This window comes from Phocoena phocoena, chromosome 11, assembly GCF_963924675.1.
Source record: "Phocoena phocoena chromosome 11, mPhoPho1.1, whole genome shotgun sequence".
In the NCBI taxonomy this organism is placed as follows: domain Eukaryota; kingdom Metazoa; phylum Chordata; class Mammalia; order Artiodactyla; family Phocoenidae; genus Phocoena; species Phocoena phocoena.
In genome coordinates, this window is record NC_089229.1 from 6,386,210 (window position 1) to 6,402,502 (window position 16,293).

The window sequence follows — 16,293 nt, forward strand, 5'->3', positions numbered from 1 at the left end:
CTGATCCTTTTCGCCATAGGACGCCTCCCACCAGGGCTCAGGCGACTAGCGAAAATCCGGCGCCTGGACTGAGTCCTCGGGTGTGGGGAGCCGGCGGGGAGGCCCTTGCCCCGCAAGTTTCCTCCTTTGCCACTTGGAGTGACAGGTTCTGCCGCTCTCACGGGGAGGAGGTGAGAGGACCTTGGCCGAGGAAGCAGTCCGTCAGCCGAAGCGTCGGTGGCTCGACCAGCCGTGCGCGCAGGTACAAACCTGACCCGGACCGAGCTTCGCCACGCACTGCCGGGAGTGGAGGCCCGGCGGAGACCTGGAGGAAGCGCGCGAGCCTCCTGCGTAGGAACCGGGGCGGGGCCTGAGTGGGCGGAGCCAGTGGCACTGTTAAGCGAGGGCCACTGGGGAGAGTGGCGCGTGCGCTCCGGCAGTGGGCGGGGACATCGAGAGGCCCGGTCTGATCTTCACGGGCAGCCCCGCCCTTCGGCCATCGTCTACCTCCTGGAGGCGGCAACCGCTTCTGCTCTGCCCTTCCCGGTTGGCGGGGCCAGCTGTGCCTCGTTTCTTTGGTGACCATGGGGGACCCCAGCAAGCAGGATATCCTGACCATCTTCAGGCGCCTCCGGTTGGTGCCCACCAACAAGGTAACGGCCGCCGGGCGTGTTCAGGCTTGCTTGGCATCCCTGCCGGACCCTGCGGGAGGCCCCTGCGGCGCCAGTGGCCGCGGCCGCGGGAGGAGGAGCCGGCCCGGCCTGTGACACGTCGCACTGTGCGGCCGCAGCGGCTGGGCCTCGCCTGGGTCCGGACTGTGCGCCGCCCCGCAGCTTCAGCAAGGGAGGGGCGGGGTAGGGGGCGCACCCCAGGGTCCGAGGCAGGGCGGGCACCTGGGAGTCCTGGGGGCGGGAGGCGAGAGCATCTGGGGGTTCCGGGGGCGGACACTTGTGGGCTCCTAACACCGGGCCGGGGAACTTACGGGGGTCGGAGGCGGCTTTTGGTGGGGGCGGAGTGGACACGAGTTCCTGAGAGAGCGGGGGGCGAGCTCGGGGGCCCGAGGGAGGGCTAGGGGGCGTACCCGCGGCTCCTGCGACTGGGGGCGGAGACCACAGGCCATCTATGACCCAGCCGGGAAGCATGCGCCGGGCCAGAAACTCCAGCTGGTAGCGCTGGGCGCTTGGGGAAGCTCGGCTCGCCCCCTCCCTGCCTCCGAGCTCACCTCTGAAGCTCCTCAGGGAAGCTGTGTCCTCTGGTGGCAGCCTCAGTTTCCCTGTCTGATAAAGCTGCTAAGTGATCACTGCTAAGTGGCTTCGCACTCTTGTCTCTTGCTAAGAAAGCCCACCACAGACCCCTTACCCTTCCTTCCCTTTTGTCTCTCTCTTTGGAGATGGGGATTTTCCTTTTTTTTTTTTCATCTCCAGAGACTGTCCCTTCCCCCCACCCATGACTCTTACAACTTTTCGCTACTGGCTGGAGATGCGGTGACACATCGGGCTAAAGTGACACCCTCTGCTGAGGATCACAGGTCAGAGTGGAACCTGGACAGTGCAAAGGGCCGTCGTGTCAGCATGGACTCTGTGTGCCATGACGTGATGGCATAGAAAGAAAGTCCCAGAGTTTTACAAAACTTAGATGTCTTTGTTTTAGGTCTAGGTGGAGGGGAGCCCATGTTTTTACAGCCTAAGAGAAGTGAGCAAGGAAACAGTTTATAGGAGGTGATATCTGATGAACGTAGGAAAGTCAGGAGGGGAAAGAGTTTCCAGGAATTCTTCAGTGCCGATTTCTTTGGTATTTTCTTGATTTTCAAATTTAGGTTAATCTGTTTATAAAGAGGGGTTGATGTAAACTAGACCAGATTAGGATCTGCAGTTAGCAGTGTAGAAACTATACATTTTTTGGTCTGCTTTATCTCAGAAACCCAACATATATTCTCTTTGACTGAATTCATCAAAAGATGTCCCTTTTAAATAAGAAGTCAGTGTCTTTATACCAAGAACACTTTTGAGGAACATGTGTGGGCTTGCTTGTAAATTGTTATCCAGACCCTGGGACTTCCTGTCACCTTGGGCAGGTTACTTGACTACTTTGTACCTTATTTTCCTCATCTGAAAATGAGGCATGAACTAGGTCTAATTCAGAGAGTTATTGTGAGGATTAAATGAGGAAATCCAAGAAAAGCACTTAGAGCAGTTCCTGTATATACTGGCCCTCAATACATGTCAGCAATTTGTTGTTGTTATTTTAATTATGAACAACACACTTGTAGAAAATTTTATATTCTGTAGTAGGATTCATAAAAGCATCGAGCAAGAATATTTTCTGGTAGTGTTCCACAGTCTTGTGCTACATTTCTTTTTTTTTTCTTTCTTTCTTTGCAATACGCGGGCCTCTCACTGTTGTGGCCTCTCCCGCTGCGGAGCACAGGCTCCGGACACGCAGGCTCAGCGGCCATGGCTCACGGGCCCAGCCGCTCCGCGGCATGTGGGATCTTCCCGGACCGGGGCACAAACCCGTGTCCCCTGCATCGGCAGGCGGACTCTCAACCACTGCGCCACCAGGGAAGCCCTGTGTTACATTTCTTGATTAAGACTTTTTATTTGATTGTTAATAAGAAACCATTACCTAAGCAAAGATGAAAACTAGTTTTAATGATGTGGAAGAGTTAATAAGCATTTTTAAAATGAGATGGTTAAAAAGAGCTCTAAGACACACAAGACAGGAAAGTACTTAAAGAAAAACACCTCAGTTTCCTTTTAGAATGTGGTGTCCAATTCTCCCTCTCATGTATGATGGATCTCTACTCTGGATCAAAGGTTTTAACTCAGAGGGTCAGTCTTCTAGCTTGTGAAATCCTCCCTTGTCTCTGCTCTTCCCTAGTGTTATATTGATTGTTTGAGTTATTTAGCAAGTATTCATTCAGCAAATACCAGTCAGGCACCTGCAGCGTGCCGGGCACCGCAGAGCACTGAGGATGTACTGCTCCTGCCTTCGGGAAGCAGATGGTCTATCTAGTGCCTGGAGGACAGATAAAGGGCTGCCTGGCGGGGTAAGAGGCGGCGTAGTGAAGGGGTGACGAGTGCGCTCCGGGGCAGACTGCCCGGGGTCCAGTCTCTGTGATACCACGTCTTAGCTATGACACTTAACTTCACGTTTCCTTAGTTTTCTCTAACACGGGGATGAAAACTGGCGCTGTATACTCTGCAGGGAACTTGAAATGTGCAAAGTGAACATGCAGGGCCCTTGTTTCAAAAGTACTAAGAATTTCAAGATGAGACAGCAGACCATTAACCACCCATGGGCGCTTCTGTGTGCAGTGTCCTGTGTGACTGCGTCAATCACACACAGGCCCAGAAGCTGGCCCAGATGGGCATAAGAACAGTACCTTCTTATAGGGTTGTTATCAAGATTCTGTTGGCCAGCAGCAGTGCCTGACATGGAACAAACACTCAATATTAGCTGTGATTTCTATAGCAATTATTCTGACCATGTAGCAAAACAAATTGTTCGTCCAAAACTACTTTTCATCACCATAAGAACTGATACTCTGCTTAGAAGACCATATCTCCACTTTGGTTTAGGATTGCCCATCAAAACAAAATGGAGTCCCTGCTCCAACAGAGAGCCAGACTTGGATTTCGAACTGCCCTCTGACCTCAGATCCCACAGGGCCCAGTCTCGGCTCGTGAGCTCTTCCACCACCTGTATTTGCATTTGGTGCCTGCTTTGTGCCGGGCTCAGTGCTCAGCGCTCAGCTCAGGTGAACAAGGCCCCAGCTCTCACAGAGCTGCATTCTGCAATTCCTCATCTGTTTTTTTTTTTTTCAGGAGAAAGAAGGATTATTTATTTTTGGCTGCCTTGGGCCTTCCTTTGCTGCGTGCAGGTTTTCTCTAGTTGTGGCGAGTGGTGCATGGGCTTCCCATTGCGGTGGCTTCTCTTGTTGCGGAGCACGGGCTCTAGGCACGCGGGCTTCAGTAGTTGTGGCACGTGGGCTCAGTAGTTGCGGCTCGCGGGCTCTAGCACGCAGGCTCAGTAGCTGTGGCACACGGGCTTAGTTGCTCCACGGCAATGTGGGATCTTCCCGGACCAGGGCTCGAACCCGTGTCTCCTGCATTGTGGAATGGATTCTTAACCACTGCACTACCAGGGGAGTCCAGAAATGGATTTATTTAGAGAGATACGTATTCTGTAGACCGAACGTGGTCTGTCTCAAAAGGCGAGAACGGCCTTGGGAGAAACACACTCCAGACAAGAGTGCGGGCCATCTCGGAAGGCGAGAGGCCTGCAATTCCTCATCTTAGTTGGTGGGTCAGGAGGATTCTGAGGCCGCTTGTTAGAAGCCCCGCTGCTGTCTTTTCGTAACCAGCCTTGCGACCACCTTGGGAGTGATTCTCAGACTTGCCTGCTCTGGGCTGTGTGCGCCCAACCTCTGGGTTGTGTCCCTGCACAGGGCCATTTCCTGCACAGGCTTTTGCCCCTTCTGCCCTTTTAGACTCTATTCTTGACATCCCACATGCCACTTGGGCCCTGTCTAGAAAACTTTTTGCATCCTGTCCTTGCTTACTAAGGTTCAACATTATAACTAGTTGTCTTGCCCGCTGGGACTGCTAGACTGTGGGCTCCACGCGGGCTGACTCTTCCCAGGCCACTTTTGTACGTGCACTCTGTGTGTGCCGGGGGCGTACTGATAGTGACAGCTGTTAGCTAAGTGAGTGAGGGATCACAGTGGCCTCTTGCAGAGGGGCGGCACCTTTGGCAGAGTCGGGCCCACTGTTTGGCATCCCAGGGGTGGGCATTCCTTACTCTCATGGCTGTTACCACAGGGCATCTTCATTTCCGTGTCCTTTACTCCCACTTCAGTGGCCTGTCCGGTGGGGGGGTAGGGGGAGATGGGGAGACTCAGCAAGCATTTGTGGAGTCAGTGCCGCCATCCACTTCTTAATACCTCAGCCTCTGCCACAGTGCCTGGCACGTAGCAGGCAGTCAGTAAACACTGGAGTGAATGCCTGGTGCCTCTCGTGTCAGCTGTCAGCCCTCTACTCCTGCCTGCTTATTGTGAACCTGTCACCATGAGGGGCTTTGGAAAATCCACGCGTGTTTTCACGCTTGTATTGCCCTCAAAAGGCCAGAATCCAGAGCTTGCTTTCCTTTTTTTTTGGCCACACTGCATGGTATGTGGGATCTTAGTTCCCTGACCAGGGTTTGAACCGCTCCCCGCTGCATTGGAAGCGTGGTGTCTTAACCACTGGACTGCCAGGGAAGTCCCCAGATCTTTCTTGATGGTTTTAGTTGAGACAACCTTCACATAGGTGGCTCTGCCTATAAAGCATACCTAAAAGATGGGGGCTTTTAAAAAACCTCCTATTTGTGGAATTTTTTTTTTGCAATACGCGGGCCTCTCACTGTTGTGGCCTCTCCCGCTGCGGAGCACAGGCTCCGGACACGCAGGCTCAGCGGCCATGGCTCATGGGCCCAGCCGCTCCGCGGCATGTGGGATCCTCCCAGACGGGGGCACGAACCCGTGTCCCCTGCATTGGCAGGCGGACTCTCAACCACTGCGCCACCAGGGAAGCATATTCGTGGAATTTTTACCACTCTGTTGTGCTGATGTTAATTAATTACAAATATTAATTCCATGACAAGCGCTGTGTATTTTAAAGTACTTTTGTGTCCTGTTATCAGATGAAGAATGTTTGACTTCAGTGTTGAGGGGGCTGGTGCTAATTTTTGAGCTGGTAATAAGTTTTATAAGTTGTTCATTTGATTAACATATATTTCCTGAATGCTTTGTACGGGTAGATCACTATTTTTCAGGCTCTGTGGGAGACGAGAAAACACACAGAAAACATTCATTGAGCGCTAGCCACGTCCGAGCTCTGTGCGGATGCGGGCGGAAGGCAAGGTGAGGGAAAGGCCCCCGACGCTGCAGGAGCTCCGAGCTGTGCAGGAGGGGGCCCACTCCTTGGACGTGAGCTGTGTGTCTGAGTTATAACAGTGACCTGGACAGAGTGGAGGGGGCAGAGGTCATGAAGGACACGGCATCTCACGCAGGAACAGCTCTCTCTATTAGCCTCTGTTGCGGAGCTCAGCGTCTTAAAACAACAAACACAAGTTGTCTCGCGCAGGTTCGGAGGGCCGGGAATCTGGGGGTGGCTCAGTTAGCTAAAATATAGTTTTATTTTTTCTGGAAAACAATTCAAAACAAGTCTATTATTTGTGGAATTTTTAACTGTCCTGTTGTCCTGGCTCTAATTACTCATAAGTATTCATTTCCACAGCAAGCACTGTGTATTCTAAAGTACGTTTGTGCGCCTGTTATCAGGTGAAGAATGTTGACTTTAGTCAGTGCTGAGGAAGGAAGGCTCAGGGCTTCTCGGGAGGCTGGGGCCTCCACTCCAAGCTCACTCACGTGGTGGTCAGCCGGCCTCTGCTCCTCACTGGCTGTTGGACTAAAGGCCTCAGTTCCTCTCCACGTGGCTCTCTCCACTGGGCGACCCAGTGTCCTCAAGACATGGCACCTGGCGTCCCCCAGAGCCAGTGATCTGGGGGAAGAGCGAGAGAGAGAAAGGAAGCCCCAGGGTCTTTTATGACCTCACCCCGGAAGGGACGCAGCAGCACTTCTGCCATATCATTGGTCACACGGGCCTCCTGGGCAAATCGAGGGTGGGGATTACATGGGGGGGTGAGTACCCGGAGGGCAGGATCCAGGGGAGCATCCAGGGAGCTCTCTTCCTCTGGTTGGGGAGAGAAGAAATATGCACAGACGCCTGACATTTGGTAGAGAGCCACTGCCCAGGGGACAGTAAGGCCTTGGGCATTTCCAGCAGGGGACATCCCTGTCTAGTGTTCATTCATGTGAGTGGTAGGAACCCTGTTGATGCTTCATGCATGAGTCATGAGTCATATGTGAGACAATAAACACATCTAAGTTCTCTTCACTATGTACTATTATGATAGATATGCAAAAATATATAACATATAATTAATGCATTATATTAATAGTCTATTGATATATAATTATATAATACAGTAACATTATTATAATAATAAAAGAAATAGAAATTTGAGGTTTTTAAAAAAAATCTAGGTGAGGTATTTTTCTAATAACCCGTTTGTTTTATCTATTATTCTTTTTTTTTTTTTTTTTTTTTGCCGTACTGTGCAGCTTGTGGGATCTTGGTTCCCCCACCAGGGATTGAACCTGGGCTCTGGCAGTGAAAATGCTGAGTCCTAACCACTGGACTGCCAGGGAATTCCCTCTGATAATCAGTTTAAAGTGTAAAGATTAAGCAGCTTTGAAGCCAAATCCTGTATTGTCCTATAGGATGGCTCATTTGGCTAATAAGAATCGATGAGTAACTGAATTTTGAAATTTTCTTTCAGGTGTGTTTTGACTGCGGTGCCAAGAATCCCAGCTGGGCCAGCATCACGTACGGGGTGCTGCTGTGCATCGACTGCTCGGGGTCACACCGGTCGCTCGGTGTTCACCTGAGCTTTATTCGGTAAAAGGGGGACTCTCCTCGCTGCGGGTGGGAGTGATTACCTCGCTACGTGGGTCTCTCTCCCCTTCTCCTTTGTGTTTGCTTTGACGTCAAGTAAAATGAGAGGTTGGTTATGAGTCAGGGAGATTTAAATCTTGTGTAATTGAGTAAACTCGGAAAATGAATTCTTTCCTACTTGGTCGCTGTGCTGTAGAGCTTGGTGTGAGAGGAAGCAGTGTTGAAGCCACAGTCAGAACAGAAGGCTTGAGGCAGCATCTCCTTTTCCTTTCTTGTCTCTGATAATTAGCAGCACGCAGGAGTCTTGCTCTGCCGCCTCCTGGGGGAAGGGGTCTCTGTCGCTCCTCCAGGTGGAGAGTCACTGCAGGTGGCGGGAGACCCTCGTCAGATCAGGGCTGCAGCAGCTCAGCTTCCAACGACACTTATAGCAGAGCCCGAGGGAATGATTTTTGCATGAATTTTAGTGGCAGTTTCAAATGTTTGCAATGTGAAAGACGTGGGCTGCCTGGGCCCCTCTGGCTAGTTCCTGTCTCTGCTCTGACCTCTTGGTAGTAGCCTCTCTGGGGCCTTTGTGGCCATCAGAGAAAGATGCCCCCTCTGGACACAGTCCCACAGTCCAGTAGGGGGCTGGAAGTGCAGGGGCACCCCTGAGCAGTCGTGGCTCAGATCTCTGTACGGCTGGCCTCCCCAGGTCAGCTCACCTGTTTCCCTGCCAGTTCTTTTTCCAGGGAAGGAGCCAGCTAGGCAGGCAGGCTGTTTGAAATCATGGCAAGCAGTTTTATTTTATATTATGACTTAAGGAATACTGATACTACAGTGTGATTACCATAAAGAGCATTTGTTCCTGTAGGATAAAATCTATGATAATTTGTAATGAGATATTTTGTATCCTGGCGCAAAAACTATACAGTAATAATAACAACATAACTTTCTTTCTTTTTTTTTTAAACGTATTTATTTATTTATTTTTGGCTGCATTGGGTCTTCGTTGCAGTGCGCGGGCTTCTCGTTGCAGTGGCTTGTCTTGTTGCGGAGCACGAGCTCTAGGTGCATGGGCTTCAGTAATTGCAGCACACAGGCTCAGTAGTTGTGGTTCACAGGCTCTAGAGCGCAGGCTCAGTAGTTGTGGCGCACAGGCTTAGTTGCTCCGCGGCATGTGGGATCTTCCCGGACCGGGGCTCGAACCCGTGTCCCCTGCATTGGGAGGCAGATTCTTAACCACTGTACCACCAGGGAAGTCCCCATAACTTTCTTCTTAATGGATTAACTGAAAAAAACTTTATGTACTTTCCTGAGTTCTTTTTTTCAGAAATCAATTTATCAGAGCAAAATGGGCTAAATGTTATAGCCATAGAACTCCATAGGCCATGATTTAGAAAAGGGAATTCTCCTGGGGGTTCTTACTACTTCCAGAATATCTATCAGTTTCCTGTCTTCTTTTCCTTTTTCTTAGATGCTGGACCCAGGATATTTTTAATACACTGTCCTGACCTTGTCTCTTTTTGAAATGTGGAGGGATTTGGTTGCCAGGGCGGGTTTATTCTTCATGTACTTTTTCCCCCAGGTCAGTTGTCCCCAGTTAGTACGTGGTGACCCACTCTGTCCAGAGGTCGCGATGCCTAGACTGAGGCTACGCGTAGTGTGTTGCCTTCCTTTCTCTCTCACTGCGCTCTTTCCCTCTTCCTCTCTGCGAGGTCCCGCCCATCGGAACCTGGCCCTCCCTTTTCCTCACCACTGCAGCACAACACCAGCTTAAACCATTCCAGGAAATCAGGTGGTTTTCTGACGTGTTCCCCAGCTGAGGGAAGGGCTGCCTGAAAGCCTGATGAGGCTGGACAGCAGGGCCTGTTTGGGATGTTGCAGGTTTAATCACTACCCTTTTAAAAGTTAGATAAATATAACTGTATGAATCATGATGCTTATAAATGATTCAAGAACAACTGTTTTTAAAAAAAAATCACTGTACATATAACCCAAGGGCAACAGTCTAGGATTTGGGCAAGAGAAAGTCAAGGATGATGAGGGTACTAAGGATTTTCTTTTCATGAGGCAGAGGGCTGCTCTTTAAACATTTTTTATTGACTAAAAAATTTACAGGGCTTCCCTGGTGGCGCAGTGGTTGAGAGTCCGCCTGCCGATGCAGGGGACACGGGTTTGTGCCCCGGTCTGGGAGGATCCCACAGGCCGCGGAGCGGCTGGGCCCGTGAGCCATGGCCGCTGAGCCTGCGCGTCCGGAGCCTGTGCTCCGCAGCGGGAGAGGCCACAGCAGTGAGAGGCCCGCGTACCGCAAAAAAAAAAAAAAAAATTTACAAACATTAGTTCACTGGGAAAAAAATCCAAACAGTCCCAGAGTATATAAAGTAGGAAGTGAAAGTCCCTGCTCTAGAACCCCCTTCCCTCTCCTTCCTCTCCCCGTGCTAGCTGGCTGCACACACACGTGCGCACACACACAGAGTCCCATTTCACAGGCATGAACATATTAACAGTTTGGCATGGGTGGAATGTTTATTTTAAAGGAGATTTTGTGTTTTTTTAGTTTTATGGGGTTTTTTAAATTAATTTATTTATTTTTGGCTGCGTTGGGTCTTCGTTGCTGCACGTGGTCTTTCTCTAGCTGCGGTGAACGGGGGCCGCTCTTCATTGCGGTGCGCGGGCTTCTCATTGCGGTGGCTTCTCTTGTTGCAGAACATGGGCTCTAGGCGCTTCAGTAGTTGTGGCACACGGGCTCAGTAGTTGTGGCACAGGGGCTTAGTTGCTCCGCGGCATGTGGGATCTTCCCGGACCAGGGCTCGAACCTGTGTCCCCTGCATTGGCAGGCAGACTCTCAACCCCTGCTCCACCAGGGAACTCCGGAGGTTTTGTTTTGTTTTGTTTTGTTTTTAAGTAGAATTTCAAGTCAACGAGTTTACAAAGGGAAAAAAATTTTTAGACTACGGCTTTTGCCAAGCAAAAAGGAAAAGGTAGGTTAGGCATCTGCGGAAATGGCAAGCTGCACTGGGAGCTGACTGCAGAGTGGACCTAATTGTCTGGCCTCTTCCCACCCCACAGGCCTCGGAGCTCTTCGCCCAGTGCCTGTGACACTGAGTGTCCCAGTGCTCCTCTCTCTGGCTCTGTTTATTCTCAAGTTCACCATTAAGTATGTCATGAGCTGTGACAAGTGCAGGGGGTCTCACCCTTGGATCACTGTTGGTGGGCTGGGGGTACAAATACAACTTAAATAAGAAGATAAACTATAAAGAACATTGATAGAAGCAGAGCATGGTGTCTACTTCTGGTTGGAAAATTAGGCAAAGTGTAAAGGAGGAGGTCACATTTGCAGTGAACTTCAAAGGTCTGGTGAGATTTTGATAACGGAGACAAGGTAGGGAAAAAGGAGGGCCGCACTCAGAATTTACGAGAAGATATAGAGGTGGGAAAAAGTGAACTGTTTAGTAGCTAGTTTTTATATGCATAGGAAAATGAGGAGAGATAAGATTCAAAGGGGAAGATCTATGTGACCTTGGGAGGGCCAGTCTGGGACCTTAAACTTTATACTCCTGAGGCCCTTGCGGGGTACACGTGGGAAGGGAAGGCTGATGTGAGCCTGGGTGCAGTAGGCACCCCAGAGAGTCACAAGGCAGTGCTAGGTGTGCGGATGCTGCAGCTTGGCTGCTGGGGGTCTGAATCCCGTTGCCATCCCTCGCTGTTGGTAAGGTGAGCATGTTCCTTACCTCTCTGTGTCTCAGTTTCCTTCCCTTAAAAAGTAGAGATGAGAAGGCTTATACTCATCTTAGGGCTTTGGGAGGGGTGAGCAAATGAACTCACATGAATCCTGGCATGTGGCCAGAGCCCAGCTTGTTATTTTCGTTTTGTATTTTTTTAATAAATTTATTTATTTAATTTATTTATTTATTTTAAATAAATACCAATGCACCAATGCTCCCTAGCAACAGTGAGAGGCCTGCGTACCACCAAAAAAAAAAAAAAAAAAAAAAAAACAACTAAAAATAGAATTAACATGTGACCCAACAATCCCACTGCTGAGCATATACCCAGAGAAAACCATAATTCAGAAAGACACACGGGGACTTCCCTGGTGGCGCAATGGTTAAGAATCCGCCTGCCAATGCAGGGGACACGGGTTCGAGCCCTGGTCCGGGAAGAGCCCACATTCCACGGAGCAAGTAAGCCCGTGTGCCACAACTACTGAGCCCACGAACCACAACTACTGAAGCCTGCGCGCCTAGAGCCCGTGCTCCGCAACAAGAGAAGCCATGGCAGTGAGAAGCCCACGCACTGCAACGAAGAGTAGCCCTGCTCACCACGACTAGAGAAAGCCCCCATGCAGCAACGAAGACCCAACGCAGTCAAAAATAAATAAATAAATAAATAAAATTTTTTTAAAAAGGTGATATATGTATACAAATAGCTGATTCACTTTACTGTACAGTAGGAACTAACACAGCATTGTAAAGAAACTATATTCCAGTAAAAATTAATTTAAAAAATGTAAGGCAGATTAGCAAATTTGAGTATGCATATCCTCAATTTTAGGACTTTTAAAAATGTTGGGGCTTCCCTGGTGGCGCAGTGGTTGAGAGTCCGCCTGCCGATGCTGGGAATGCGGGTTCGTTCCCTGGTCTGGGAGGATCCCACATGCCGCAGAGCGGCTGGGCCCGTGAGCCATGGCCGCTGGGCCTGCGCGTCTGGAGCCTGTGCTCCGCAACGGGAGAGGCCACAACGGTGAGAGGCCTGCGTACCGCAAAAAAAAAAAAAAAAAAAAAATGTTTAAAGTCGGCCCACATTCAGGTACCTATTATGTTCCTGTGCTAGGAGTTGAGAGAAAAATGTGGGACATCCTGTCCTCTGGAGCTTGCCGCTTCTAACAGTGTGGCGGCGTCACCACGATGATGATAATGGTGGTGTTGATGAGAATTTTAGCCATGTGGTGTTTACCGTGAGGCAGGCACCTTTCAGATATTAGCTTATTTAATTTCTGTGAGAGCAAAATGGATAATACTGTAATTATCCCTACTTTACAGATGAGGAAAGTAAGGTGCAGAGAGGTTAAGTAATTTCTCCAAGGCCGTACAACCCGTAATGGCAGAGTTGAGATTTGCACTTTCAGGCTGCCTCCAGAGACTGTGCTGTGAGCTGCCACCCTGTGACCAAGGGGGGTGGGGCTGGTGCCTAACTCAACTTGGAAATGTGGTAACTAAGCAAGATCTTTCAGGGAAAGGATTTCAGAGCAAGATACGTAACTTAGTCACCTCGCTTGGTAAGCAAATTCTAAAAAGAGATTTTTTTTTTTTTTTTTTTTTGCGGTACGTGGGCCTCTTGCTGCTGTGGCCTCTCCCGTCGCGGAGCACAGGCTCCGGACGCGCAGGCTCAGCGGCCATGGCTCACGGGCCCAGCCGCTCTGCGGCATGTGGCATCTTCCCGGACCGGGGCACGAACCCGTGTCCCCTGCATCGGCAGGCGGACTCTCAACCACTGCGCCACCAGGGAAGCCCAACCTATACCCATTTTAAAATGTCCACATTCCTTTCCAGTTAGTGTGGGACAATCTAGTGTTGAATATGGGTTAGCCTTGCCTTTTGCTCATGTCTGTGGATTCAATAGAAAGATTTCTAATATTGTCGCACAGTCATATCTTGCTTTACGGTGATCACTTGGTGAATTATTTTTGTAAGGGACTACAATTATTGCCTTTTTCTTGCTCTGATTTGATCTTAGATTATAGATAAGTAGGGCATAAGGTGTTGGTGGGGGATAGGAGGCCCTTGCCGTTTTCACTTCAGCAGCATTAAAACCTGAGTTTTCTCCGCTCCCTGGTGGTGGTGATGTTGAGTGATGTTGAGACTCCCTTCTACTTGATGGTAAGACTGTGAGCACCCTCCAGGCTCCTGTTAGGGGTCACACTGGGCAAATCGATAGCCAACCTGAAAAAAATCCAAACAGTACGTCTATTTTTTGGAGGCGTGGCTTCTAGGAAGGGTGAGAGGGGCCAGGAGTGGCTTGTACCAGCTAGTGTGCACCCTGGAGCCCTAGCACCCTGGAAGCATGTGTCACTGTTAACACAAACTTAGGATTCTTCAGGATCTGGAAGATCGAGGAAGGCTTATCCTCAGAAGTTTAGTGGCTTGATTACGGGGAAGAACAGTATTAACATTTAAGAATATTTTCTCCATTTAGATCTACAGAGTTGGATTCTAACTGGTCTTGGTTTCAATTGCGATGCATGCAAGTTGGAGGAAATGCTAATGCAGTAAGTTCATTTCAGACTTGTCGTTTTCTTCTTGTATAAATATGTGTTGCACTAGTGAAGAAGTTTAACGTTTCCATGTAAGAGTTTGGGAGGCCCTGTCGGACCTCGCGAAGACATGGGCTTAGGAGCTGGACGACCCAGCTCGCTTGTTTATCCAGAAATCTATTCAAAACCTAATAAACACGAAGCTCTGGGCTAGGATACAGTGATGAACAAGACAGATGAGACCCCGCCCTTACAGGCAGAGACAGAGAGCAAGTAAAGCAGTAAATAAACAAAGTAAAAGGTGGTGATAAGTGATTTGAAGAAAATTAAACCAGGAAGTGATGGCATAGAGGAATTGGGAGACTTCTTTGTGATAATACAGTTCTTTAGTATCTGAGGGTGACTTTTGTACTCAGATGGAATGCTTCTAGCTTCTTTTACCTGAATTTTATTTAATTTATTAAATCTACAGATTAAAGAACCTGTTTTCCAAATCTTCAATTACAGTTTATAAGTATCATGTATCAATCTATAAACTTAGTAATTTCTGTGTTAAAAAATAACTTTTTAAGTGTTCAATTAATTTATAATTTTAAAAGAGCAAATTTCCTTAACCCCATTTACAAATCTAGTTAAGGATCCTCACACATTTTAAACTTCATTTACAAATTCAGTATATCTGATTTCTAAAACGCTAAACTGTCAGCCTTATAAATCTAGCCAGCAAAATCATCCTTTATATAAAATACCATCGTGTTTTTATAATGGTATGCCAAAATGATATAGGTTGAGTAAATAGAATTCCCTTAGACATACCATTAAACATGCAAAGTATTGGAAATCAAATTTGTCTACATTTCAAATAAAAATTATGTCTAGCATCAATTAAATATTTAAAATTAAAACAGTAAATCTAAAATAGTAGTCTTCAGAATACCCAGACTCCCCTGGACCAGCGTATCTCAGGTTTTTCATTATTGTTCCTTAAGCAGGAAAATTGAATTAATAGATGAACTTATTTTAAATCTAAGTTGGATTTAGTTTTCCCTACTGAGAGAAATTAAATACTAAGGAATATGATTTTGTCAGGTAAGGGTGATCTTTGGAAGGCTACAAACCATTGTAATAACTAAGATTTTTTTTTTCCACTTTCCAGGAAACCATTTTTGCCCCTGTTGAGAATGCGTGCCTTAAGTATTTCAAGCATGTTATTAGAAACCCATACCCATTTTCATTATGTCCGCAAACTTGTTCCTCAACTTAATACTGTGGGTTTGATAGTATCTGTCCTTGTTACTAAACCTTCCTAGGCTGCAGAGTCCCCCACCAACTCCAGAGAGCAGCTTCCTCGTCTCAGCCAGTGGAGATGGGGCAGATGGGGTGAGGCAGGTCAGTCAGTGGTCCTTGAGCTCAAGCAGTGGGATTGGAACCATCCTGCTTGGGTTTGAGTGCCAGCTCTGCCCCTCGCTTGTCTGTGTGACATTGAGCAAGTTGTTGAAACTCTCTGCTTCAGTTTCCCTGAGAGTCTGGCCACGAGGATTTGACGGAATGGTGCCCACAAAGGACCAGACAAGACCTAGTACATGTGGGTGCTCCGTACCGTTACACATCCCATTGAGTTAATAAGAGGATCCCTCATGCAGGCTTTTAGAACACCTGCTTCAATTAAGATATGAATACTGTAATTCATTGTCTGTACATAGATCAGAGGTGGTTGAAAGCAGTGTCCTCTAATTGTCTAAACATCTGTTTCATCACCTTGCCTATGCTGTGGTCTCCGCTGATGAAGAAATAGTGCTCGACAAGGAGAAGGTTAGCATGGCTCCTGACTTGTCAAAAATTCCAATGTAGGGAGCCCCCTGGTGGCCTAGTGGTTAGGATCCCGGGCTTTCACTGCTGTGACCCGGGTTCAGTCCCTGATGGGGGAACTGAGATCCCACACGCTGCACAGCAGAGCCAAAAACAAAAAATCATCTCATATAGATACAAAGAAAAAGAATTCCAGTTTAGTGGAATCTACACTAAAGTGGGTTCCTCAAATTAAAAGTAGTCCCAAGTGGAAAGCGTCCCCCCAAATAGCACTCCGGATGATGGAGGTGGCTTAGTGGAGCAGGAGGTGGCTTAGTGGAGCAAGGAAGGGCCAGTTATTTTGTCTTGGGAGGCACATCTCATGTCCACTTTTACCAGAATGTTAATGTTACATCTGTGGAAGGTATTACCCCTTTTACAAGGAAAAATTTTATAAAAATTTTTCATGGTTTAAATTATTTTGGTTTTCACTAGTATTTTCAAAAGAATCCTTCATAGCATGCAGTAACGTTTTTGACCACCACGTTAGATTTAATGCAGCGATGCTGTTAACCCGCGTACTTTCCTTTGCAGTCTTCCTTTTTCCATCAACACGGGTGTGACACCAACGACACCAATGCCAAGTACAACAGTCGCGCTGCCCAGCTTTATAGGGAGAGAATCAAGGTGCTGGCCTCCCAGGCAACCCGGAAGCATGGCACTGACGTAAGCACAGCGGGTTGTGGCGGGGGGGTCTCCTTCAGAGGAACATTTGTTTCAGTAGAAAAAGTAGTT

At 48.4% G+C, this 16,293-nt stretch overlaps 1 protein-coding gene across 2 annotated transcripts in view; it reads left to right on the plus strand.

Annotated features, from left to right (window-relative positions):
* The first annotated feature begins 469 nt into the window (after window positions 1-469).
* Window positions 470-16,293, plus strand: part of ARFGAP3 (ADP ribosylation factor GTPase activating protein 3) — a 53,535-nt gene continuing 37,711 nt past the window's right edge. Inside the window, exons 1-4 of one of the 2 annotated variants that reach the window (XM_065888326.1) lie at window positions 470-632; window positions 7,363-7,481; window positions 13,653-13,725; window positions 16,093-16,224. In XM_065888326.1, the coding sequence (XP_065744398.1) occupies window positions 564-632; window positions 7,363-7,481; window positions 13,653-13,725; window positions 16,093-16,224 (393 nt within the window). In that variant the 5' untranslated portion in view covers window positions 470-563. The remainder of the gene's footprint in view (window positions 633-7,362; window positions 7,482-13,652; window positions 13,726-16,092; window positions 16,225-16,293) is intronic. The other variant, XM_065888325.1, reaches the window with a different exon arrangement.